The following is a 26,263-nucleotide window of genomic DNA, read 5'->3' on the forward strand; positions in this document are numbered from 1 at the left end:
CTACTGGTAATAATTAGGAAGATGTGCATTTCCATAACATAAGTTGCGCTCAAAGTGGTAATTTTTCCATCCCTTGACTACTTTGCTAGCAACCAAACACCTCAATCCCCGTGCAGGCAGCAGGAAGCAGTGAAGCAAGGCACAGCCGTGCTCCTGAGCTCTGCTTACACCATGCACAGCTATGGCTGAGACCCCTCCTTGTGTAACTGGTGCTGAAAGCTGCCCAGCAACCTAAAGGACAATATCACATAAGCTGAGATTTCTTGCAGAAGAGACGGTGAAGACATCCTGATGAAAAACTGAAAAAAAAACAAACAAAACAAACAAAAAAAAACAACTCAAAATGAGCATGAAGCTTCAACTGCTGTAACTACGATGCAGAACAGGCAGAGCATTATAATTAATATTTTTATATGAATATGAGAGTTCATCAGGCATTCACCATTCTCCTCACCATCAGGCTGAAAGCTTAAACCACAGCTGAAAGCTGAACGGAACTGCTCTGGGGGAAAATCATAACTGGAAACGAGACAGATGTATATTCTGCCTTATACAGGAGAGCACGTGTGGGCTGTACTACGTTGAACTTTGACAGAAGATTACATATTTACTTACTGAAAATATGTAAATTTCTGCTTCCTTCAGCAGGTGGCTGACAGGCAGTGGAGTGATTATGCCAGAGTGATTATGTAAGAGAAGGAGACCCGATGATTAATTACACAAATTTTGTTTCTCCAGTGAAAAGCACTTGTGTGCCAACAGTAGTAATAATTGGGAACGGCATCCTTATTTTTGGCCCTTGTCAGCTAGCAGCTCCCTTCCCCTGTCGTTGTCTGTGGTGAGAAATCTCATTTGGCTTCATCATGTTTAGATTTGGCTTCACCTGTACATTGTTTTTTGCTTTGTGTCCATGGGGGATTCCAGTCTGACACTCCTGGCCCTGCCAGGGGTGCAGAAGGAGCCCGAGGCTGGGCTGGACGTGGCCAGAAGTGCAGGCTGCAGTTCTGAGCCTGCAGAGCACACAGATCACTGCGCTGGCTTTTCTTCTTTAGGCCTTCCCACACAGCACACCGACGGCTTTTACAGCCTGAGGAGGAAATCCATGTTACAAACCAGCAAAAATCGTCCCAAGGAATGTAAGGACCACGCTGACTGTGGGGCCAGGGTTTCTAAGCTTCGGGCAGTCCAACACTCAAAGCAAAATTCAGTCACAGTTCTGGAGCTTCGCTCACAGTGTGAGCTCATCAGTTAGGTATGTGTGCACAGAAGAGGCTGAGATCGACAAGCCTTCATGAAAAATAAAAGTCAGCACTGCTTTACACTTCAATAAAACCTGAAACTGGACTTGTTTTCCTTGCTTTGTGACCGTGCTGTCACCATTTCACAGGGCCGCTTAACATACTGTCTGAATGGATCCAAGAACTGAAGTTTCGGTCCCACCGATGTCCTTCCCACCCATTATAGCATCAAGCACACACTGTATCACAGAGCTCCATATAATTCACTATAAATAACAGTTTCCTACATTTCCCAGCCCTTCCTATGCGGGACTGCTCTCCTTCATTTCAAGTGCTACTTTGGTGGATGTGTTTTTATCAAGCTGTAACACAAGATCCTGAACTACAGCACAGTTGCTTTGTTTGGGGGCCGGTTCTTACCTTGGCACTCTGGACATCAGGGCCTGTCTGCAGCAGCAGATGGAGGGCATCAAGAAATACAAGATCAAAATATCACTAAAGACAGCAGGCTTCTACTTCTTCTAGTGTGACCACAGTTTCTTTTGTCCTCTTGCAGAGATCAAAGGTGCAATTTACTTAGAGGGAGAATTATTTGTGCATAAATGGCCATTAACTAATAACACAGAGAAGATGCTCTTAAATTCCAATGGGCAGCATAGCAGGCAGCAATAGGCAAGTGTCCCAAGCATCTTGCTACTTACATAAACTAAAGCACGAGGGAGTCTGATGCTGATGACAAAACCTCTTTGTGAGTAACACTGGCAGAGCATTTTTGAGATAAATACAGGACTAAGTTATAAGAATATGGGACACTTATTTTTCAAGAGAAACTACAGGGACTGGAAATAACAGCTGCAATTCTGTTTCAAAGGCTGGGTATCCTGAGAGTGAAAAGAGGAAGCTCTTGCCTGATCTCACTAAAAACCTGCAGTAGTGTAAGCTACTTGTTGAGGAAAGAAGGTCCTTCTTCCAGAGAGAAGGAAAAGACGACTGTGAATGGGGAAGGATGGTTATGGCACTCACCAGCAACCACAGCCCAGACCTACTGCATTTCTTATGAGTCTTACCTTTCGCCCCATCCCCAGTCTCCAGTCCTTCCAGTTTCATTTGGGTGCATCTCATCTTGGGCTACGAGGTCTTAAAATACAGTGTTAAGTGATGCCTCAGCTTGTTGTGCCTGCAGCTTTGGGAGTGGCTGTAGTGCACCCCCAGACTGCAATTCAACTTCTTCAAGTAGAATAAGCACTTTATTTAAATAGTAGACTCCTTCCACCACTCCCTCAAAAGCCTGTGAGAAGGGGATAAAAGATTTCTCAAGTTTAACTGGCCCATCGACACGTGAGGGTTAACCATCCTGACCTCTACAGCCAACAGCACAGGGGAACAATATGATTAGGACAACAGCCAGACTTTGGCTACTACACCCATATAAACTGGCATTTACTCTTTGATCTGCTGGCACCTCTCTTCCACATAAGGTGAAAGCTTGGTTTGGAGTCACTCAGCCTTAGCACAACGCATATCTACCACATAGTACCGAAGAAAACAATAAATGGGGGCAGCAGTTATTGCAGAAACATCCCAGCAAACCAGCCTGAGAGCGAAAGTTGGAGATACAATAAATGCAGTGCTAGCAGAATAACATTGCAATAAGCTTGAACTAGGAGGTGCTTTTTACCTCCCGTTGGGCAGGCAGTGACCCCAAATGAAGGCTGATTTGCTAACTCTGAACAACTGCACCTGCCCAGAAGTAGGGATGTGGGAAAGCTCAAGGAGTGGGTTTTGAAATGGAAGGTGACACTGGTGCAGAAGAGGGAGTATGAATGTGATGATACAAAGATGCCAGCTTGCAGTTTGTAGAATACTGGGTTCACAAATTCTGAATATATTTTCAAAAGCAAAAATCCAGTTTCCCTGCAGCTAAAATAAGGGCATGCTATTTTAAGCTAGTGAACATTAGTACTGAGGTACTGAAAACACGGACAAGGAATCTAGAAACTTCCCAGGGTTGGCAAGGTTATCTCAGGTCTCAGTGATCTTACTTTGCACTGCGCAAGAAAATGGGTCCTGATTTGATGAGCCCTGATATGTGTGCACTCCTCAAATCAGGGACTGTCTGCATTAAGCAGTCAGTGTTGCCAGTGGCTCCCAGCAGGGTCTTCTTTTTTCTCCAGCATCAGGTAGCACAGTGGAAGTGATTGCAGTGTTGAGACTTCAGGTAGAACTCTCAAACTTCCTCTTCTGCTGTCGTATCCTTTTCCTGTTGGATGCTGGTACCTGGAAACCTGAGGCAACCTCAGACAAATGAGTGCTCCGTCCTACAAGCATTAGGAAGTATATCGGAAGGTGTAGCTGTCAGTATGTTGCTGGGGGGATTGGGCTCTGAGGGCAGCTCTGGTGGTGATTTTAGCAGTATCACAGGAGAAGGATAAGGACAAGTTGTCAGCACCAGCCACATGGTCATGGGTCATAAATACCTGCAACAGTGCTGTTTAAGGGTGTTGTTCTGTAATATGCGTGAAGTTTCCAGATCCCAGTGCAATACCAGGTTGTCTCCATGTCTTCTTTCTCAGCCTGGAAAACTTCCTGCCTGTCCTCATCTGGCCTCCTCCTTGAGGCAGCTGCACACTCCCATTTTCCTTTCCTGGTTCCTCTTGGACTCATGAGGCTCATCAGGGCTCTGTTCAAACAGAAAAGAAGCAAAACAAGTAACAAGAACTGTCAGGAATCTGTTTCTCCATTTCTTTGTTTTAGAGGTGCCTCAGCTCTTGGCTCTTGATCCATTGGTGGGAGATGTCCTTGCTGTGTTTTCTTCTGGCCCTCTTCTTAATCATGACCCCATGTCCATCTGTAATTAAATGCCTCTTCCCAGGGACTCCTTGCATCTTTCCAAGACAAGAACCAGGATCCTGGGCAGATACACTGGTGTAATCCAGCCGCACAGTACCAAAATGCCACAGGGATGAGATGCTGCTTTCAGGAACAGACAGCTGAACACAATCTGGTGCTGGTTCTAGGTTAACATCTAAGCAAGAAGCACGATCTATTGGCAACAGAGGATGCAAAGTGAAGAAGATCGAGGTGGGGTCCTAAGCTTCTGCACACTTCTGGCCAAACATACAGAACAGAGAGACATACGTACCAGCAGTGATCTGTGATGTTAGCTCTGTAAGCTTACGGTGTGACAGAAGTGGTGAATATGCATTAACTAGCAGTAACGTCAACCTGTTACCTCGGGCTGGTACAGAAGCAGCACAGGTCAATCCAATATGTGGAAACTAAAGACAATAAACAAACACCTCAAGAACAGACAAGCCTTCAGCTCTCACCACATCATTAGTTCATTTAGCTAGCAAGTAATTATTTAATGAAAACAGTAGCAGTGCAGCCAGAACAAGTTTCTGAAGGCCAAAAGGAAGAATGTTTTTGGAAGCTGCTACCAAAAAGTAAATAACTGGATTTGCCCTAGAACTAAAGAATGTGTTGCTGCTGCAATCTCGAGACAGGGCAGCTCAGCAAGCAACTCCCTGACGTTGTGTTCCCTTTGCAAAAACAACATTCACCTCAGCGCTGCCCTGGTGCGTGTCCAAATAATGAAACTAGCTACTGCATTTGTAGATTAATCCCCGGGCAAGGGATTCTCTAAACACTATGCAGTCCTATATAAGCAAAGAGAAAAAGACAGCAGAAGAGGTGCTTGGCAGGAAAAGAAACTGGATTTTAAGGGTTAAAAATACATCACTTGGTTGACAGCACAGAAGGAGACAGACTGCAGATAGCAATCAGTGCTAATACTGGCCAACACTTGCTTAAACTACCGCAGTCCTTCCTAGCGAGCAGCTTCTGAGCGGCGTGCTGACATGGCCACAGCTACCAACCAACCTCGTTACTGTGGGGTTTCCGTTCCCAGCGCTCACAGCCAACAGTCTTCAACTTCTGCAACTTTTAATTCTTTCCTTAAAGCAATGGGAGCTGAGTGATCACTGCTGAATCTCAGCTTTCACTTAAACAGATAAAGAAAATACGAAGCTTCTCACCACCAGAGAATGGCCTGATAAGGTGAATTTCCTAAGGTCAAAAGTCATGATGATAAACAAAGAGAACCTAGCCCAAGACAGGATTAAAATATTGCCATTTCAGAACCACACCTGATATTTTTCAGTCTGACTGTATTCCTGGAGCGATATTTGGTAGAGGGATTGGAGTGGCTTAAAATAGAAGGTGTTCATCACCAGAAGTTAGCACAAAGGGCAGCAGGAATGCATTGACATCAGTTGGGAAAGAAAAAAAGCCAAAGCTATACATAGATTGTGAAAAATAGTAAAAAAAAGCCCATTACATGGAGTAGGGGAAAGCAGGAGCAGCCCAGCCAGCCTGCAGTGTGCCTATCGGCGGGGCCAGCAGGTCTGGGCAACAGAGCAGGGCTGGTCAGGGGTGGGAAGCAGGCCTTCCTCTCACTTGTAATCTTCTCACACACAGAGGCATCTTAACTCCTTTCTAAACACGTTGATGCTGCCTGAAATTCACCAGGAAAAAAAAAAAAAAAAAGTAAAAAAAAAAGTCTTTGTTTGTGTTAACAGGATGAGAAAGTGCAAGGCTTCCTGTTATGTGTGTGTGACAGCTACAGATAAGCGGAGAGGAGCTCTGGACAGGAAATCCGCCCAACTTCTGCAGTGTGACTCGTCTGAGGCTTAGGAACTCTTTTAGATCGAGGCACCAACAGAATGAGACAGTGCTGGCCAGAACATGGGGGACACGCTGGAGAAGAGCTCTGAGGATGCTGAGTTCTCCTTGGACAATGAGTGCTCGACAAAAATGGGGGAGCTGGTGGAGGTCTCCAGCGGTGAAAAGATCAAGTTTGATGATACGGGACTCTCTCTGGTGCTCCAGAACGGCCTGGAGAACCTTCGGCTTGAAAATTCCCTTACGGATGTCATCCTGTGTGTGGATAGCAGGGAATTCTCCTGTCACCGAGTGGTCCTCGCTGCAGCCAGCAATTATTTCAGGTAAGGCGCGCTAAGAAACAAACCAAGGAACTCAAGTTGCGTCTTAGTCTTGAGCCATAGATCTCCAAGGAGAGTAAAGTGGGTGGTAAACTCTGCAACTTTGCGGTGAGTCTGTGACTTTCAGCTCTTTTTCAAGTCAAAGACTTAAATAAGGCAGGTGCAAAGCTGTGGATTCGCCAGAATTCTGTTACCAGCACCCAACAAACCTGCTGGGGGCAAGCAGAGAAAAGCAGAATGGGCGGCCAGCAAGTGGGAAGAGGATTTTTACCAAGTGTCCGGAACTATAGCCTCCTGTATTATTCCTTTGGGATTCAAGCAAAGAGGAAGATTCATTTGGATCACAGGATATTTTTATTGGGATGGGAGTGGATTTGCACAATTTGGTCATTGTTCTCATTACCATTCTGTGTTAAAAATATATATTGCGTAAAATCGTCGAGGAGGAAAGAGAAGGAAGTTTTCATTTTTCCTAGGGTTACTGAAAATCAACTGTAACAGGAATTACCAACTTGAAAGCAACTTACCATTTCACTTGCATCTTGAATTCTGCATTCTTTCAGCACTGCAGTAGGTATCTGAGACTACAGGCCAGCAAGGACAAATTTTAGACACATAGAGGAACTTGGTATTGGTTTTAACACAGATTTTCCACTATCGTTTAGACAATCACATTTGCATGGCTGGGATTTTTTTTTCTTTCTTTTTTTACTGCTGTAGTGGTCAGATGACTGAATAGCTACAGAGGAAACATGAGAAAGAAAGAACCTGTGACCACTTGTGACATAAGTAGAAAGCTAATTTTAATGGGTTTTGTAAGCTTTGCTGGCAGTGCCTGAAAGCACAGTTCTGGTTTTATTGTCTTATTGCACAGATGTTGAATATACAGAGATGGGTTATTACTCCTGCAGGTACAGTACAGAGATAGTGTATGTGAAAATACGCAGCTACAAGCAGAGATGCCCAAACTCTTCGTGTTAGTTTCAGTCAAGCTTGGCAGAAAGACAGAAATCTCAAAACTGTGAAGCACCCACAAGTCTGAAGGAAACGGGCAGCTGGGAGGAGGAGAGGGGCTGGGAGCAGGTCCCCACCGCCTCATCTGCGCTGAGGGAGCCAAAGCATGCTCTGCTGTACTCGGCCAGACGTGGAGGCACATGGAGCTGCGTCCTGAGAGACGGGGAGTGTGTGAGAGGAGCAGTGAGACAGAGCACAGGGTCTGAGGAGGGAAGGTGAGGTTCCTGCGAGGGAGGAAAGGAAGACATAAGTCTGCAGGGAGCTGGGCTTCACTAGTTCTGCTTATTTCATCTTGCCATCACTCACCAGGAGCTACAGGGGCTGGAAGAAATTTTTCAACCACACCATTCCTGTAAACACTTGCCATGCGATGTGAGCAACATGGGCTACTGGGAGGTGTCCCTACCTGCAGCAGGGGGGGAAACTATGTGATCTTAAAGGTCCCTTCCAACACAAACCATTCCATCATTCTATGATTCTGTGATTGCAGGGCCTCCAAGGCCCTTCCTGATAACTGGAAGCACAACCAGTTCATGGCAGCTGCTGTAAGCACAGCTGAACAAAGCTATTGCTCCATGCCTTTCCTTCGGCATCTGCTTGAGAGTAGATAGCCCAGTGCTTCTGACATGCCCTACACCTGTGGCCAAAGTGGAATTAATGTTCTCCCTCCTCCCACATGAAGGTACAAGAGCAGAGGTCAAGGTGGTGCAGCAGTCCCTCACTGCATTGCCTGAGATGGTGGGAGAACAGGGAGAGGGGTGAACCAGTATTTTCCAGAGTATCCTTGAACTCCAGCGCAGTTGTTTGAAGTCAATATTGCTGAGCATAAGCATTCCAGCGTGGGTGGGTACTTAAAAAGTGCTTCACAAACTGCATTTGTTTCATTGAGATTTCTCCCTGATTTTTGTTAACTCACCCATGTTTAGACATCCATATTTTGGCCCTGGGCCCCTCACTTCAGAAGTGCATTTATTAAAATAAATATTGGTTCAAAGAATTAGAAAATCAAATTAGAATTACACAGGGACAAGAAACAAAGAAACAAAATTGATGGGCATATCTGCAGGGCTTAGAGCCCCAGAGAAAGCCATCACAAGCAGAGCAGAAGGACACAGCAGCCACTCTTCTGATGGATGCTGGCTACCTGAGTGCTGTAGAATGCTCCCGCTCCGCAGGATGGAAGTGAAAGTTTGCCTCTGCTCCAGACAGGGAAGATTCAATACAAGACTGGAGCCACCAGTGTAAGAGAGAAAAGGAACAAGAGCAGACAACACCTGCACCCTACAGCAGCCTATTTCTCACTCAGGTGGAGCATTTGGCTCCTATCAATTCCGTGCAACTGAAACAGCGGTTTTGTGCAAACCTTGCTTCGCATTGAAATCTCAGTCCGTGGACAAGTGGGCATTGCTTTTTTCAGATGGCCACCTGCCTGCGTGCCCCTGGTTTACTCACAGCCAACAGCATCGGCAGTGAGGGAAGCAAGGGACGGTTCACCATTTGCCCACTAGATTAAGGAGCATTCAGAAGGCATCTCTATGCCTTTTGAATGCACTGATTTCTAGGGCAGCAGCAACTGGAGCAGAGCAGTGCTTAAAAAACCTCTCATGAGCTGAGATGAATGAAAGGACGAAGAGAGCTTCATATGAACACTATTTCCTACAACTTCTCTGCCCAATTTTCCTGCTTTAAAGTTAGGACTTTTTCCTGAAATGCAGCCTTGTACACAAGGCAGCTAATATAAGCTCTCTCTGGCTATAAAACCTCCGCTGAGAGAAGGAGCAGGCAGCAACCAGAGCAAGGAGCAGCTGATACCTTCCACCCATTTGCCAATAACTCTGCCAATAACTCTGCCTAACCTCTGAACATCTTTACTCCTGTGAGCTGCGTCAATCTGACAGCTTTCTTGCTGTCTTTTCCAAGAAGCCTTTTGACCCCTAGGCACTTCCCAAGTTGCAATGTCCTGTCAACATTTTATGTGACTAATAAAGAAGGGCTTGGTGTACACAGCAGAGAACCCCTAATGACACATTAGAGCAGCACGTTTTTCATCAGTGCAGGCACAAGTGGACTCGTGCTTCTATTCTGTTGTGTCAGACTCTGAGTGACACGAATTCTCACCTCAAATGCAGTAAGCAAGGCCAGACTGATCAACCTTCTACATAAAATCAGAAGCGTTGTATGAAATACTTGTAACTACGGTCTGAAAATGCAGACAGTGTTTGCCTTGCATCTACTGCAATGCAAAGTGCATTAAAATAGCTCTTAGAGAAATCTCTTTTTCATATCCAACATGAAAAACTTGACCAGTACCAAAGTTATGTGTGACTATTGCTTTTCAAATGCAGTACCATCCACCAAAAGGAGAGCTGTACCAATATGGGTGAAAACACTGTATGTTTAGGTTAACAACAGCTCAATTCCTGGTTACGCAGACACTTCTCTGGCCCAGAGGCAGTAACTCTGTAGTGCTACCAGAACTCAGCAGAGGAAAATACATTCTCTCCTGGCCCACTCTTGGTGCCAGTGGGACCAAAGCCATTTTGGAGCCTCAGGGCTCAGTCTAAGTAGCAGTCTGCAGCTCTGAAGCACAGAAGCACTGACTTCTCAGGGCTGCCTTTTGTTGCTACAGAGTTCCAGGTCTGCTGCAAGTCCAGCTCTGAGGTATTATTTCTAAGTGTCTTCCTTATCAGTTGAGTAAAGAGGCATGAAAACAACAAAAGCATACTCCTTATTACTTTGCTACAGGGCTAATTGCATAAAATATGAGGCAATCCAAGTATTTTGTTTTGAAATCTATATGACCAAATGTTTTCAGAATGTCTCATCCTGGCTGGGATGCAATAAAAGATAAACATCTTTCTTTTCAGGGCCATGTTCTGCAACGATCTAAGAGAGAAATATGAAGAGAAGATTATACTTAAAGGAGTTGATGCAGAAACCATGAATATACTTTTGGACTATACTTACACCAGCAAGATGCTCATCACAAAGCAAAATGTGCAGAAAGTTTTGGAAGCCGCCAGCCTCTTTCAGGTACAGATAGCTCAAATGCACAGGTCCAGCTACAGTCTGCTCTACCCCGGTGATAGTACTGCATACTTTGATTTCATGGCTTCCAGGGGCACTTGGCTTTGTTTGTATTTACATTGCGGTAAAAATTGGCCACAGCAGCCACGGGCTGAAACGCTTCTGCACTCTGTGCTGTCCCGGCAGGCAAACAGCAGGGCTCTGCCTCCCAGAGCTCCTGCCAGGCTGCAGGCCCTGGGCGACGTGTGACAGCCCTGCCCCACCTCTGCCTGCCCAGCAGCACAGTAACTTCATCTCCGCCTCCCATCGCTTGGAGATGGAGGCTCACCACACAGCCTGCACCTGCCTTTGCACGGGTCCTGATGGAAAGATTTTAGTCACGACTGAGGCAGTCAGACTGAGCAGCGTTACTCAGCCTTTGGTCCATCAAGTATTCACGTGTCCTGGAAATCACCTGTGAGGTCTAGCAAATTGCAGGTCCTGGCACTGAGCTGCAAATCCCTAACAAATTGCAACCAGCATAACCTGCCAAGTGCCAACTGTGTGTGTGTCCAGGTCTGTTCATTCAGGGAGGTGAGGACACCTGACTCCCCAAGCACCACCGTTCATGATGAACTAAAGATTCCTGAATCTTAACGAACGCGTTGTGTGTTGCTGTGACAGCAGCCTGGTGCCTTGTGCTGAGGGCAGCTGGTGCTTGCTGTGGGGAGAGCAGGGAAGTTACCCCTTTCCATAGGGTTGCTCGGGGAAGGTGCCAGGGGCTGTGTGCAGCTTGCTGATGTTTTCAGCAGACCAGTACTGCAGCAGATAGCACTCAAAGGTTGCTCTGGGTTGATTTTTCAGGGCACGTTCCTGAGACTTTTTGTTTGTTTTCTTCTGAAGCTTTTTTCCTCCATTTTTTTTTTTTCCTGAAACCATCAAGAGCATGAATTTAGGTTATTTTCCTCTCTTTTCCCTATTTTTCATGAAAATTCAGATTCAACTTGATTCCCATAGCTGGTGCTTTAAGGAAAACTGTCAAACGCTGCGAGAGTATTGGTAAGGGCAGGAGGGTGCCATGAGCAAGAGTAGTAAAATGCAAAAACCTAGAAAACTAGGAATGTTCTATGAGAAGCAGTGATCCCAGGCCTTGCTGCAGCTGTCTTGGACGCCCTCAAGATTTATAAGGCCTGAAAGCCTCACATTATACACGGGTGAGGTTTTTGGCTGAAGATATGTTTTGTGTAAAAAAGATTTAGTAACTATGAGCGTTCTGCCAGTTTGCCTCTGCTACGCGCGCTGGAGAACAAAAAGAAACATTTGAAAGAGACTGATGTTTAATTTCAATATATTTACAGCTAAGAAGATGAATGCTTCAATTTGTTGTAATATTTTTCTTGGGGCATTTTTTTCCTTTCCACTTAACGATGTGAAATAACCAATTTCCAAACAGTACTTTTTTTTTTTTTTTCATCCAACCAGCAACAATTTTTGGCAGCGCCTCTCTTCAACCTCTCCGATTTGACCGGGGACCAGAAAGTAAATAATTGGCAGAGCGTGGCCTGGGTCAAAGCTGGGACAAGCAAGGACTCACACTGGGGGAAAAGGGCTTTATTATATTCAGAGAGAAGGCCGAGTGGGGGCCAAGCAAGCAAACAGGGTGCCTCTAGCAAGTAAGAACATGAATTTGAGGGGTTATGAGAAGGACCCAACTACAGGGGAGGATGTTCACAGGGAGCAGGGCTTTCAAAATGCCCAGGGCGGCATGAGGAGGGATCCTCACAGAAACGAAAGATGCCTGAAGGACAATGGGAGAGGAGGAACCAGAGACCTGTGGTGTCTGCCTCCTGTCTCACCTGCCCCTGTGGGGATGACAAGGGTGCGCCCAGCAAGGTCTGGGGAGTCTGAGGGAGTTTTGCCTGTAGCTGAAGGCAGGGTGGGAGCCAGGCAGCAGGGCTGAGGAGCAGCAGAGCGGGGAAGTCCTGGCGTGCCGTGCTCCGGGCAGCCCGTCTCTGGCTCAGCCTCGGCAGCGCTGCTTCTCACACCCACGCCTCGCGGTTCCGCATTTGGCTGCACAGGGGCAGCCCGGCACTGCGCGGCCGTTACACCGCCGGTGCTGCTGGTGGCTTTGTTCTGAGCAAGTGTGTGTGCAGTGAGGGCACCGCGCGGAGCTGCGGAGAGCACTGTGCTGGGGTCAGCTTCCAGTCTTGTGAACGGCTTTGTGACCATGGCATATCCCACCGATTCTTGCACTTCAGTGCCGCCAACTTTGGTAGGGTTAATATGTAACCTGCCCCAGGCGCTGCTGGTGCTGGCAAAGTCCTTTCAGGCCCTCAGGAGATGCGCAGTGTGGTCACAGTGTGAGCCTTGCAGTGGCGCGGCCCCACAACTGCTGGCAGACTGATGTCACACGCAGCAACGTGTCCGGAGGCCACGTGTAGCCTGGTGCACCAGGCCGCTGTGTTTCTCTAAAGTCCTGACCACATCTAAAGTAAAACAGGAAGCAGGTAGTATGTACCCAGCGTCTGCCATCGGCCAGCTCTGCTATACGTTCTAAATGTGTCAACACAAAACCAAGGGGTCTAAAAGATTCTATTATGATTAATGAGACAAATCTAAATTCTATTGTGTTAAAAAACGTCTTTTATTTGTTTCACTTCCTCTTTGCCCCTAAATTACTGTTATGCAACTTTCCCCTCTGGGACAGAACAAGTTAAAATGATCTGCTTGCTGCATTGGCTGGAAAAAGGACCCAGAAGGCATGGACAAAAATGCACAGCATCTGTCCTGGCCCATCTTTCTGTATGTCAGTATTGCATCACTCACTGACAACTGATACAAAGCACTTACGTCCTCCTACATCTGAAATCACAGAGGAGAAGGAAAGCTCAGCACAAAGTATTGTAACCTATCATTTGTGTTCAAGAAATGGGACATGGTTAGTGGGGAAATATTAATGATAGGTGGATGGTTGGATTGAATGATCTTGGAGGTCTTTTCCAACCTTGGTGGTTGGCAATTCTATGATTTCTGCTCTGAGTAATCACCAGCAACCCAGCTCACATTGTAGCACATGCAGATGCCCCACAGATATCTGTGGTCCAGGAGCTGGGACCAGAGATATCTGTGGTCCAGGAACAGGTTGAGGGAGATTGACGGGGCTGTTGGGCAAAGGAGATTAATGGCAGTAGTTGTGATGCCCTACCAACATAAACATGGGAAATTCTTTGATGAAGACTGTGTGCGAAAGGCACATGTATGTTTTGTGAAGTAAAACAGAGGTACTAAGACCTCCAAAGATCTCCACAGCACACAGTAGATAGGCAGCCCTCACTGTTCAGCAGCTGAGAAATGTACAGGTGGTCCTTCTCTTCCTGCCACATCTCCAGAACAGGATGGCACAGCTGTGCATGCAGGGCAGGGCAGCACTTTAGTCCTCGCCTTCCAGATCACAACATTCTGGGAGATACCTGTCCTCATGTGATTGATTTCTTGTCTCTCCCAGCTTCTGGCCGGCTAGGGCCGACCCCAAGCTTATAAGCTCTCCTGTGTTTTGTCATACAATGAACCACTCTGTGCTATGTATATTTTTTTTCTGCCCACAGTTTCTGCGCATGGTAGACGCTTGTGCCAGTTTTCTCACCGAAGCCCTTCAGCCAGACAACTGCGTTGGCATCCTGCGGCTGGCTGATGCTCACTCCCTGCACAGCCTGAAGCAGCAGGTGCAGAACTACATTATCCAGAACTTCACCCAGGTCCTGAGCTACGAGGAGTTCCTGGAGCTCCCGGCCGATGTTCTCTGCAGCACGCTGAAGAGCGATGATCTCTACGTGACGGAAGAAGCACAGGTGTTCGAAACCGTCATGAACTGGGTCCGTTACAAGGAGTCGGAAAGGTTTCCTCTCTTGCCAAGTGTGCTGGAGAATGTCCGTCTGCCCCTGTTGGACCCTTGGTATTTCGTAGAGACTGTTGAAGCCGATCAGCTCATTAGACAGTGCCCGGATGTCTTTCCTTTGCTCCAGGAAGCAAGAATGTACCATCTGTCAGGCAATGAGGTGAGTAAAAATGCAAGGAGGTTGCTTCTCCTTAACGCCTCTGCTCAAAAATCCCATGGGAAGGAGCACTGCTCTGAGGCGGAAGAAGAGGTGTCACTAATTAGCGCTACTAAAAAGTCAAGGTTGGCTTCACCAGCTATCCTGCTGATTTAGAAGGCACGGAAGCTTTTAGTAATGTGTTTTAAAATCAAAGCTCCCAGCTTCCTGTTTATGAACACGTGGGCTCAAACCCTCAGATGCAGACTCATATGAGCAGCTAAACAAAGACCCCGGATGACTTCCCCAGTAAAAAGGCAAAGCAAATTGCATTACTCCCCGCACCTCATGGCCTTAGTATTTCAAGCCCAAGCAAGGAAGAATAATTTCTACACTAAACTCTATCACAGTCTGTGGGGAGATATCTTTCAGAAAGAGCTTACAGGGAAGACGACAACCTCTCCCCAGAGGAGTGATGTGCCTATCCTCCTCATCTTCTGGGTCTCCGTACCCAAAAAGAGAGGCTCATCTGGGCACCTGGTCAGGGCCTGTCCTGCCTGCTTGAATCAGGCTGCTGTGGATCTCCAGTTCCTCGCCTGGAAAATTAGCTATCAGTCACATCTCCTGGGCTCACATGTGGGTGAGAGAGGAGAGCAGCTGGAGGTCAGATTTCCAAACAGGAGCAAAACAGGAGTGTGTGAGGACAGGTAGGTGCCTCCAGGGTCAGGGAGGCAGAGGAAGGTGGGAGGCCTCAGGAACGTGCTGAGGATCCATAGCTGACCGTGGATGTGAGTCACTGGAGGGGAGGACGATCAGCTCTTTGTGCTGGTGGCTGGGTGGGTCAGGTCCCAGCCACCTGGGGCAGCAGCAGCCGCTCTGGTGGAACTCCACAAGGAAGGCTTGCCCCACAGCCTGCAGGCTGGCCTTGTTCCCCAGGTTGGTGCGGGAATATAAAGGGAGCATTGCTCAGGGCTGTACACTCATTGCACTCGCCTTCAAAGGGCAGCCGTCAGAGGCGGCCCTGCCAGAAGTGACAGACGAAAACAGAAGTCTGAAAGCCTTCTGATGATGAAAAAACCTTGCCTAATGATTTGTTAAACATAGGGAAAATAAAAAACATGGCATCTGTGTAAACAATCTTTTAAAATAGAAATAAATTATGTGAATTTATAGAAGCATATTAAAAACAGTTTCAAACTGTAAGCAGGCTGCCTGCTGCCGTAGCATTTAACCTGGAGGCTGCCATTCTGCTTCTTCGGACAAGTAGGGTTACTGCAGGGGGTGCAGAGCTCTCCCAGCATACTTCAAGAGTCCACAAATTGGCAGATGTCCTGGGACACAGCAGAAGCAGAGGAATAACTTTATACATTCCTGTTACCATCTAGACCACATTTCTTATACGATGAATAATTGAAGGCAATGAAGAAGGTTATTCCTTCTGTCCTTTAGCACAGAGCTGGCATGCCTTGGGTCACAGTAATGCACTCATTTGCACTTGCCTGCAAGTATTCCCTTCAAGCAGAGCAGAAACTTCCAAGCACCCCCTGCATTCTTTGCTCCTGGTGAACCTATACCTAGGAAGAGGCTTTATCCAGTGTCCTTGGTTGATGTAATGAGCCAACAGGCAGTAAATCAGAGCTAACTACATTTCAGAGTCTCATACTGGCTTTAAGTATTCTAGCTTTGGCTTTCAATTAAAGCTTACAAACAAAGAAACAAATAAAAGGAAAACACAGTAGAGGACTGCTATTGTTTTGACACTTCAGCGTACGTCTTCAGGACAAATAATATCTGCTAGCACTAATTGCAGTCTTGTTCTCTCCAGGCTCCCCAAGGCAGGCACAAACCCTGCCTTGTGGCCCTTCCACCTTGCCCTCACTCTGCTAGCCCCAACAAAACCTGTGCTCTTCAGCTGCCCACACGCACCCAGTCTCATCACTGTGTCCTCCTTTTGATGGCTCTTGGTACCAGCCTGGGAGCTCCTACAGAGGCTGGGATCCAAAAGGATCTACGCAACCTCTACAGCAATGCTTCCAGGATGCTTTCTAGGCTTTTAACTTATAGAGCATGTGATAATTGTTTCAGCTGATCGTAAGCCAGCTGTGATTTGCAAGATAGGTAATCAAAAAATAGGTCGCCAGACCTTTCTGTAATTGTAGGTGTAAGTGCCCTGCATACTCACTCTGTCTTGCTTGCATTTAGATTATTACAGAGAGAACCAAGCCCAGGATGCACGAGTTCCAGTCTGAGGTGTTTATGATCATAGGGGGCTGTACTAAAGATGAGAAATTTGTAGCAGAAGTGACTTGCCTGGATCCGCTGAGGCGAAGCCGCCTGGAAGTAGCAAAATTACCAATCACAGAGCAGGAGACGGAGAATGAGAATAAAAAATGGGTGGAGTTTGCATGCATTACGCTAAAAAATGAAGTCTACATATCGGGTAAGGAACAAGATATGGGGAGTGGTTGAGGGGCACACATGGTTCTCATGATAAGTTTCAGCTTTTATTGAGAGCACACTCACAGCTGCTTCCTAAGAACGGAGCACTGCGGGCATTCCCAACGCTTTGGCTTTCGGTGGGCTCCAGAGAAGTGCTGGACACGTGAGGACACTGCCTGGCCCTGGCAGGAGTTTAGGCACAAGTTTCTCTTCAAACAACGTTCTTCTATATGCATGGCTTCTTGTGTGCAGGACCATAATCACAGAAAGGCCTCTGAGCACAGTTTAGCAAACATAAAATGAAGAATACTTGCTCCAGCTTCTTCATTGAATCATAGAATCACAGGATCTTTAGAGCTGGAAAGGACCTGAAAAGGCCATGTAATCCAGCTACCCTGCACTGCACAGGGACACCACAGCTGGATCAGGTTGCCCAGGGCCTGATCAGCCTGGCCTTGAAAGTCTCCAGGGATGGGGCATCCACCACATCTCTGGGCAACCTGTGCCAGTGCCTCACTGTAAAAGACTTCTTCCTTATATCTAACCTAAATCTCTTTAAGCTTGAAGCCATTTCCCTTGTCCTGTCACCACAGGCCCTGCTAAAGAGTCTGTCCCCTTCTTTCCTGTCACTCCCCTTTAGATACTGACAGCTGCCCTCAGCTCTCCCCGCAGCCTTCTCTTCTCCATCTGCACAGCCCCAGCTCTCAGCCTGTCCTGTAGGAGAGGTGTTCCATCCCTGGGATCATTTCTGTGGCCCTCCTCTGGATGTGCTCCAACAGCTCCATGTCTCTCCTGTGCTGAGGACTCCACATCTGGACACAGTGCTCCAGATGAGGCCTCACAGCACAGAGCAGAGGGGCAGGATCACCTCCCTGACCTGCTGGCCATGCTTCTTTTGGTGCTGCCCAGGATACGGTTGGCTTTCTGAGCTGCAAGGACATATATATGGACTTATAATATGTCTACTTGCAGCTCTGCCTGCATAAGCAATAACCTGCCAGAATCTGACTAATTCAGCAAGAATCAGTCAACAGCCTGCAAGGAAGTGTCACCAGTGTTAGGCTGCTACCTGAAATCTGCACTTTCAGGAGCGCTGCAACAGCATGTCAGACAGGACTCTGCAAGTGTCCATCTGTCAAAGGCACTGTAACTTACAGAGGAAACCTAGTGGTCCAGACACACAACATATATCAGGACGTCCTGAACATAGCATGTGCAGGTTTCCTGAGAGCTTCAGGAGGTATATTTACCTGCCCACACAAATACAGTTGAGCTCCATGTAGAAGGTAAATCTTGGAGCTGCAGAGATTTCACCTTGACAATTAGGAGCATTAAACTCAAGCTTGCTAGTATTACAGTTTAACAGCTGGATTGCTGTTCTGTCCAAAACAAATTTGATGGCCTCCTTCCACTTCACAGAAGAAAAGAGACAGCAAAATAAGACAGTAATTACTGTCACCTTATGACCATGATACAGAACAGTGCCTCCATGGGTAGGAAGAATTTCCTGCAATATCATCCACGAGATTCTACTCTTACTGAAAACAGGAGAGTAGAAAGCGTGTGAGAAAAGAGAAGGGGGTATAAATGCTTGGCTTACATATAATTTGTCTTCATTCAAATATCTTCTATTGCATTTTCCTTTTTGGGAATTCAGATTTTTATTACTTTATTCCAATTTAAAGTTTATTCAATCTTTATCCAGATGTAAGAGTTAGATTCTTCTATCCTTAGTAGAAATAAGGGAGATTTCTCTTTCCAGCCAGCCATAGGAGGTTTCTCTTTACTTGGCAGTAGACCCCCTGTTAGAGGTCAGCTGCAGAGGAGAACCCAAGTCAAATACCCTGACTAGCAAACATCTCTCACACCTTCACACCATTGAGTGGTGAGGTCTCTTTTCATTTGCTTTTAATCTCTTGTCCTTTCCTCTTTCTCAAGGTCATAAGCTTTATTGCTCCCTCCTACTCTTGTCATATTTTCTGATGCCTCTTCTCTACTTTTCCTTTCTGATCTATTCAGGCTGCCTCCATGCCAGGCTAACACATCCCTATGATAGTATCCACTGGCTTTCCTCTTGCTGCATAGCTCCTCTCTCTTCCTTCCCTGCATCATTTCGTATCTTTGACTCCCTCCCTCCATTCCCTCTGGTCTTTCTTCTCTCTGCTTTTCACTCTTTCCACCCAAATAAAGGGCTGAATGGTCCACAGACATTAGTTGTTAACTTCCAGCTAATCCAAATGTTTCATGGTTCATTCCCTATTAAACACCTGGTGTGCCCTTCAACTCTATTTTTTCACTTGTAGCTCCTGTGTTCTTTTCAACATTGACCTGCATCTTTCCTGACTTGTCTCCCGTGCCAGTGCCCATTTCTTTCGTCATCTTGCTATAGTTTGGAGTCTTCTCTGCTCTGCTAGCTTCTGAACAACAGGAAAGGCCTTTGTAGCACATTGATTCTAGATCACAAACAGCAGAATTGCTTTGGATGGATAGAAACACTTCAAGCGCAACTTAAAATGCCACCATTATGGCTCATCATTCTGCTGCTTTTACTAATGCATTTCTGATTTTTCCTGAAATTAGAAAGAACTGTGGTCTAGAGAAAGAACAGAAATGAAACAACCCTCCAGTTCTCTCAGAGCTCTCTCCCCACCCTGTGATGTGCAGGCCCAGCTCCTGGCTGAGCTGTCAGCCTGCAGCGGGAGGCACAAAGCCTGGGCATGGGGACTGCAAGGGAGAGCGAGGGGAACACCTGCGGCCTCTCAGCCCCACTGTAGCCCTGAAGGCTCCTTTCTGTCACTTCAGCCATTTCAGTGCAAATAAAATTCAACACACACATATGAAAAGCACTTAGACAAAAGCATTACAAACAGCTCTTTCTAGCATGCTAATTATCTCCTATTCAATCTGCTATTTGGCCCAGAGATGAGCTCCATCAGTTTGCAGTGATCTGGCTGTGGTACAGAATACCAACAAGGGCAGACACTTTCTCAATGGAATATGAATTCCCTTTTCAGTACATCCACCAGCGAAGCCAATGTTTAATCAGGTTGCAGATGACAAGCAGTCAGCCACTCCATCCGTGCAGAGGGTTTCAGGCTTAGCTATGTCCGTTCGTATTCCATCTCCACCACAAATGACATGCAAACAAAAGTACTGGCTAAAACATTACCCTCTGCTTTAGAACAAGGAAAGATTTTCTTGCAAGTCCGCTCTGGAATGAGTTTACAGTGACCAGTTCTGACCTTCAGTGTCTAAGTGTGAAGCAAACTCAGATCAGTAGAGAAAGATACCAGAAAGAGACGTATAAAAATGAGATTCTGGACAGGCAGCACTTGCAACATGCCAGTCAGGACTGCTGTCAGCTAGGAGCTCCCAGCTCTTTTTATACCTCACACAGCACCAGCCTGGCTGGCTCCATCTGCCCCGTGCAGTGGCAGATCCCAGTGCAGACTTGCCTTCCAGGCACTGGTCCCACTGGCTGCTCACCCTCCCATCTTACTTAAGGCATGTCTGTTTGTTCGTTGGCTGCCAGCATTCTGCAAAGCCTGCACAGAGGTCTGCCATGTACTGTGCTCTGTGTGCACATTTGCTCAGTGAATGTGCTGAAGTGGCAAAAAAAGACTGTGGTTTGATGTGAGAAACAGTGATCTACGTTTACTGAATGTTTGCTGCAGAAATTGTTCAATGTTTCCTTCACTAGCATGAAACTAAATGCTGAAATATTCTTCTTGTTTAATGGGGCCAGGCCACTGTTACAGGTAAACTGAAGGAGCTAACAAAAAGCATCAGTAGTTTCTTCTGTACTGTGAGCAAGCCTGTCACAAGTTAGATATATTGGAAATTTTGTGGAACTAGAAACTATGGTGTCATATTTACTCATGTCATGTACACTGCAGGTGGCAAAGAAACACAGCACGATGTCTGGAAATACAATGCCTCCATCAACAAGTGGATACAAATCGAGTACCTGAACATCGGGCGATGGAGACACAAAATGGCTGTGCTGGGTGGCAAAGTGTACGTCATTGGGGGCTTTGATGGCATGCAGAGAATCAACAGCATGGAGGCATATGACCCCTTTCATAACTGCTGGTCAGAGGTGAGACCCCGCATCATTTTACTTGGGACATTTGAGTAAGAAAATATTATGGCATTAAAGCACAAAAATGGGGAAGACAGGATCTCACACAGTTCTTCTGGTCTGTGAACAGCCCAGGCATTTTCTCTCTCTAAATGCATGTCCTGCAGAAACTAGAAGACATAGGATTGCCAGCCAAATTATGTGAGACACCTGACGCCTGACTTTCCTTTCCTTTGTTGGCTTTTAGAGCTAGTAGTCCATAAAGTGCCAAGTAAGAGTATATGTGAACCAGAGCATGGGCTGAAAACTACTGTTCTGATTATGTACAACAAAATTTGTACACCAGTACGTACACTGTATTTGCAGTGGGCTGCACAGTTAGGGTAGAAGCGCAGATGTCAAGGTAAACAGGATAGAAAAAAGCAGTTCTGTTAACTGCTTCAAATACTGAGAGTGTTAGACAGTGTTAATCCATGAAATTAATGAGATTAGGCACCACAATGGCAGATAGAAACCCCAGTTTTCAGATGACACAGAACAGTGCAGAGGAATCTAACAATCATGGCTATGAGTAGAAGGATCACTATGAACAAGTTTCCTGTGCTTTATTTTTCAACATCCATAAATACGTAAAAGAGATCAGAGCCATGTCCTAGCTTTTGAATTGCCAACAATGTAATTTTAATACCAGCTTTGCATCTTTTTATTAAGGGGTTTACAGTCTTGAAGAAAAAAAAAAGAAACACTTCTCTCCTGTCCTTAGACATTTACCATGCTCTGTATCCCACTGATCGCCTTCGAAACGATGTCTGACACCTCCCACCCTGCAGGTATCAGCCTGACTGCCTGAAATCAGAACGGTTACTGATGATGTTTTACAGGCGGCTCCCCTGATGGTGAATGTCAGCTCCTTTGCAGCAGCGAGCTACAGGAAGAAGCTCTATGTGATTGGAGGAGGGCCCAACGGGAAGCTGGCGACAGACAAGACACAGTGCTACGACCCTGCAGCCAACACGTGGAGCCTGAAAGCTCCCATGCCAGTTGAAGCCAAATGTATCAATGCTGCAAGTTTCCGTGATCACATTTATGTTGTGGGTAGGTGAAGCATTAATATTCCTTCTTGTTCAGACACACCAGGGCTTGTTTCTGCCTGTTAACTTTACCACAAACTCTGTGGAGTATAATTAAATGCTCAGATAACTCTTTCCACTAAGCCTATGAGGATGGGAATCCATACTCTTAGCAAGAGTGGTGATGAGTCACCAAGTCAGCCTCCCTGTTACCATGATAGGTATCTTGGAAGGCTGGAGAACTTAAAGATACCCAAAGGTGGGTGCACAGTGGCAAGGACACATGAACTTGTGGGCTACCTCATGTTCTCCTCTGCTCCCCAGTGTTATGCAGCCACTGCATGCAGGATTTATGTAGGGAAATGGGTGCTATGGCAGAGCCATTGCTGCCTAATGCCTGGGGCTGATTCTGTCAGCTACCAGAACAAAAGGCAAAGAGAGAAGAACAGGAGCTTAGTGGTGGCGAGCTGAACTGTGGAGCAGGGAGCCTGTGTACATCTCCAGCTGGTGCTGTCTGACTTAGGGGTAGATGTTACAACTCTTGATCCAGTTTGGCATGATGCTCCAAGTAAAGTCACGCAGTCTTTCAGACAAGAACATCCACTGGTAAGACTATTGTGTTCTTATGTGAGAAACAAATGTAGTTCCATTTGGATTGAACCTGAGCATTAAAAGATAAAAAAAAAGCCTCTGGTTATGGCATCCAAACAAATGAAATCACACAGGCTGACGAGTTATCCACAGCCAAATGAGTCACTGTCACCAAGCATGTATGATTTAGGCTGCTGTGATTATCCATGTCACCTTACAGTGGTTTGACCGTCCTTCAAGCACTGGACAAGCATTGCCAAAAGCAACTTTTAGTACAACTACTATAGATAAATGCTCACTTTGGCCACAGGTAGAATCCCAGGCTGTGTAGCAACTCATCAAGAAGATCAAGGTTTCAAGATTTCCTTGGCCCTACTTGATTGATATAGATGCTGTAGAAAACACACCTGGTCCCTGCAGATCTCAGATCAGAATCATAGAATCATAGAATGGCTTGGGTTGGAAGGGACCTCAAGGATCATCAAGGTTCAACCCTCTGCCACAGGCAGAACCTCCGACCTCCATATCTAATACTAGATCAGGCTGCCAAGGCCCCATCCAATCTGGCCTTGAACACCTCCAGGGATGGGGCATCCACAGCCTCTCTGGGCAGCTTGTTCCAGCACCTTACCACCCTCATAGTAAAGAACAACTTAGCTATTATTACTCTCAGGAGGAAATATATTTCCAGAGCTTTTCTTGGGTACTGAGGCATTGACCATTTTTCAAATGAAAAGGACCTTGCAAAACTAGACAAGGTGCACAGTTTCCAGAATGACTGCAGATTTGAGGAACATGGAAAAAATGAAGGTCAGTCTCCTTAGCTTATCCATAAGAAGATTAAAAGTTCAGTTTATAAGCTCTTAAAGAAGAATAGGGCTTTTGAAAACAGCTACATTCAGGCAGAAGGTGCTATAATGGCAAGGTGGGAACTGAAGTTAGAGGAGTTAGTGCAGAACTCATGTGCCCATTTCTATTTGTGACAGCTTACCACATATAGATCGGCTTTCGTGGGCTGAGCTTTTAAACAAATCTGTGTTTTCCTAAGCTTGTGTCTTCTGCTGAAGCAGCAGATATGAGCAAGGTCCACCCCTGGGTGCACTGCGCTCATGCTGCATGACCACAACGGTCTGTTCTGGCCTTAAGTTCCTTGTGAACAGTAAGTGACTTTCTGTGGCTCTGGCTTTCAAAACAATAAAGCATCCCGTGACCTTGTTTTTCTTTGGCTTTGGGTCATAAATCATTCTTACAAAAGTCATTAAGGAGCCTTGCTCAAGGGTTGTTCTATTAGAAGCTCTGCAAGGAACTGCTGAAGGCTGATCTCCACTTCCTCTGCAGGTGGGGCGATGAAAGCTCTCTACTCGTACAGCCCCCAAGAAGATACGTGGTGCCTCGTGACTCAGTTCACCCACGAGAGGGCCAGCTGTGGGATCTCTCCTTGCAACAACAAGCTGTTCATCACCGGCGGCCGAGATGAAAAGAACGAAGTGATTGCGACAGTGCTGTGCTGGGACCCTGAGACCCAGAAGCTGACAGAAGAGTGCGTCCTGCCGCGGGGAGTGTCTCACCATGGGAGCGTTACCCTCAGGAAGTCCTACACACACATCCGCAGGATTGTGCCTGGGGCAGTTTCTGTCTGACCGCAGGAAACTGCACAGAAACTCAATACCTCGGTGCCCCGGTGGCACAGTCTGCAGGGATGCTGTGCAGGCAGCGATGCACGGCAGTGCTGCCACCAGGGCCACCTGGGGAGTATGTGTATATATGCTCAGCCCTTGTGTTTTCTCTGTACAGTACGTCCTTAAATTATCTTAATTCCTTCCCTCCAGTCAAAAAAGGCACCAGCTGTAGTTTTCTCCTGCCAAGACTCAGGTCAGACAAAGACATGTGATAGGTAGGTAGGAAACTCAGCTCCCTGCTAAATCTGCCTGAAGCGGCTCAGCCTTTCCTGAAGTGTGTTCAGCTATTTATTGTGATCAGTCGGACTTGCAGCACCTACTAGTGAAAAAGAGAAGATACTTTTGGAATTAAAGTTTTATAACTGTGGTGAAATGTAATGTTGTTTCCTCCCAAGCTGTGCTGTTTCTCAGTGATCAGCACATTAGCTTAAGTTAAAACTGGTTTGTTTGTTTGCTTGCTTGAAGACACTTTGTAAGATTTTCAGCTCTGTGTGATGAAAAAATTCCATCTCGATTTGCAAGTTTTGCTGTCAGTCCCAAGGAAGAGACTGGCTGCAAATATAAATGAACTCTAATCTTGTTCCACTAAACGTTCATTGTGGTTGTTTTCTAATAAAGCAGACCAAAAGTTGGCTTCCCTTCTGTTCTATTCTGGGCTGGTTACCGCTGTGTCCGCGGGGCTCTCTCCTCCCTCTGCTGCACATAAGCATGTCCTGATCTGCCCCAGCCCCGCTCCGTCCCCGCTGGATGGCAGTGCTCCACCAGGCTTTTTCTATTGGATTTGGGCTTCCTGGAACGCCAGCGGACAGAACAGTCTGCTGGAAAGAAAAACAGTTCCTGGTACTACAGCCGACCTGATCCCTGGGACTGTCACATGCTGTACCAAAAGGGGCAAATGTGCAACATGCCAGCAGGCTCAAGTCTCGGCATCTGGGTCAGTTGTAGAGAAGGGAAAATAAACATGGAAGAGGTCATGCCTGGGACACTCTGGGAAACTCTTGGCCAAAGGCTGGGAACATACTCTAATCCCTCCTCCCCTGCCTAACTGCTGGAAAGAGCACTCACCATGAAATCAAAAACAGAAAACACTGCACAAAACAAATCTGTGCAAGCAGAGAGCACTGACTCCCTCCGGCCTCTCTCCTCCTCTCTCCTTTTGCCCGATACAGTACTAAAAGCAGAATCTCTCATATTGGTCTGAGACAAAAGTGGGGGGTTTCTGCACCCCAGGTGCAGAGCACTCAGGCTGTGGAGGGGCTCAGAGCTGCACAGGGCTGCACTGTGTGACAGCTGTGGCAGTGGGTGCCCCCAGAGGTCCCCTCATGTCCTTCCCCACAAAGCTCGATAGAAATCCTGCCTCAGTGTACCCCATGCCTCAGAGATCACTTCTGTAATCTTAGCTCAGACTGACATTTTTGTGTTCTAATTCTTCCTACAGACCTTCCACCTGCAGCTCTGCTGTCCTTGATCCTCTTCCCTCACGCCCTTCACTCTGCAGGGGCCGCACTTCTCCTGATTGCACTGTTCCAGGCTGTCCCATCCAGCTCTGCCTCCCAGAGACACGAGGAAATGTCCCTTACATAAACCACTGCAGTGTGTTTTCACGAGGACGGACCAATCTGGCCTGCCCAGGCTCACTGATTTTCACCCTGCAACACCAGCAGCAAAGCATGTATTTTTTTTGCTTGAGAAGGATCACTTCAGAATGCACAATCTGTTGCTCTCCTTTAGCAGAGACAGATCAGAGCCCCTGGTGTCATTCATGTGGCTCCAGGCACCCGTGATGCCCAGCACCAGGCCTCCTCCTCCTGCAGTGCACCAAGCTCTGCTGGAAGCTCTGATGCTTTTGTAGCAGCTCACACAGGGTTGTGGTTTTCTGTCCTTCAGATTTGTTCCTTCCGTTCAGATTGCACCTCTCTCATGTCGCAATCCAAAGGACTACTGGAAAAACAAAAGCATTCAGCACCAGTGGTTTCACAAAGATGCCAAAATCACAAGGTTTGTGGACAAACTGCCAGGACTGCAGCTCTGTGCCCCCAGAGACAGGGCAGAGCTGCATGCAGCAGAGCCCTTGTTTCAAGCAACCCTGCAATCCTTTTCCTGTCACTGGC

General features: G+C 46.7%; 1 protein-coding gene across 1 annotated transcript; it reads left to right on the top strand.

Moving 5' to 3' along the window:
* Positions 1-5,868: 5,868 nt before the first annotated feature.
* On the top strand, positions 5,869-24,784 carry KLHL6 (kelch like family member 6). The gene is made up of 7 exons (XM_031605012.2): positions 5,869-6,244; positions 10,123-10,288; positions 13,867-14,316; positions 16,495-16,732; positions 20,628-20,830; positions 21,694-21,907; positions 23,812-24,784. The coding sequence occupies exons 1-7, from the start codon at positions 5,985-5,987 to the stop codon at positions 24,111-24,113; spliced, it is 1,833 nt and encodes a 610-aa protein (XP_031460872.1). The 5' UTR covers positions 5,869-5,984; the 3' UTR covers positions 24,114-24,784.
* The last annotated feature ends 1,479 nt before the right edge of the window (positions 24,785-26,263 follow it).

Source organism: Phasianus colchicus, chromosome 10 (genome assembly GCF_987193195.1).
Source record: "Phasianus colchicus chromosome 10, bPhaCol1.hap1.1, whole genome shotgun sequence".
NCBI classification, from domain to species: Eukaryota; Metazoa; Chordata; class Aves; order Galliformes; family Phasianidae; genus Phasianus; species Phasianus colchicus.

Bases quoted from the DNA above. Each gene is read 5' to 3' on its own strand.
- KLHL6 (XM_031605012.2), top strand. From the start codon at position 5,985: ATGGGGGACACGCTGGAGAAGAGCTCTGAGGATGCTGAGTTCTCCTTG. The intron at 20,831-21,693 runs GTGAGACCCCGC...GATGTTTTACAG, and splicing joins TTCATAACTGCTGGTCAGAG to GCGGCTCCCCTGATGGTGAA. The intron at 21,908-23,811 runs GTAGGTGAAGCA...CTTCCTCTGCAG, and splicing joins TGATCACATTTATGTTGTGG to GTGGGGCGATGAAAGCTCTC.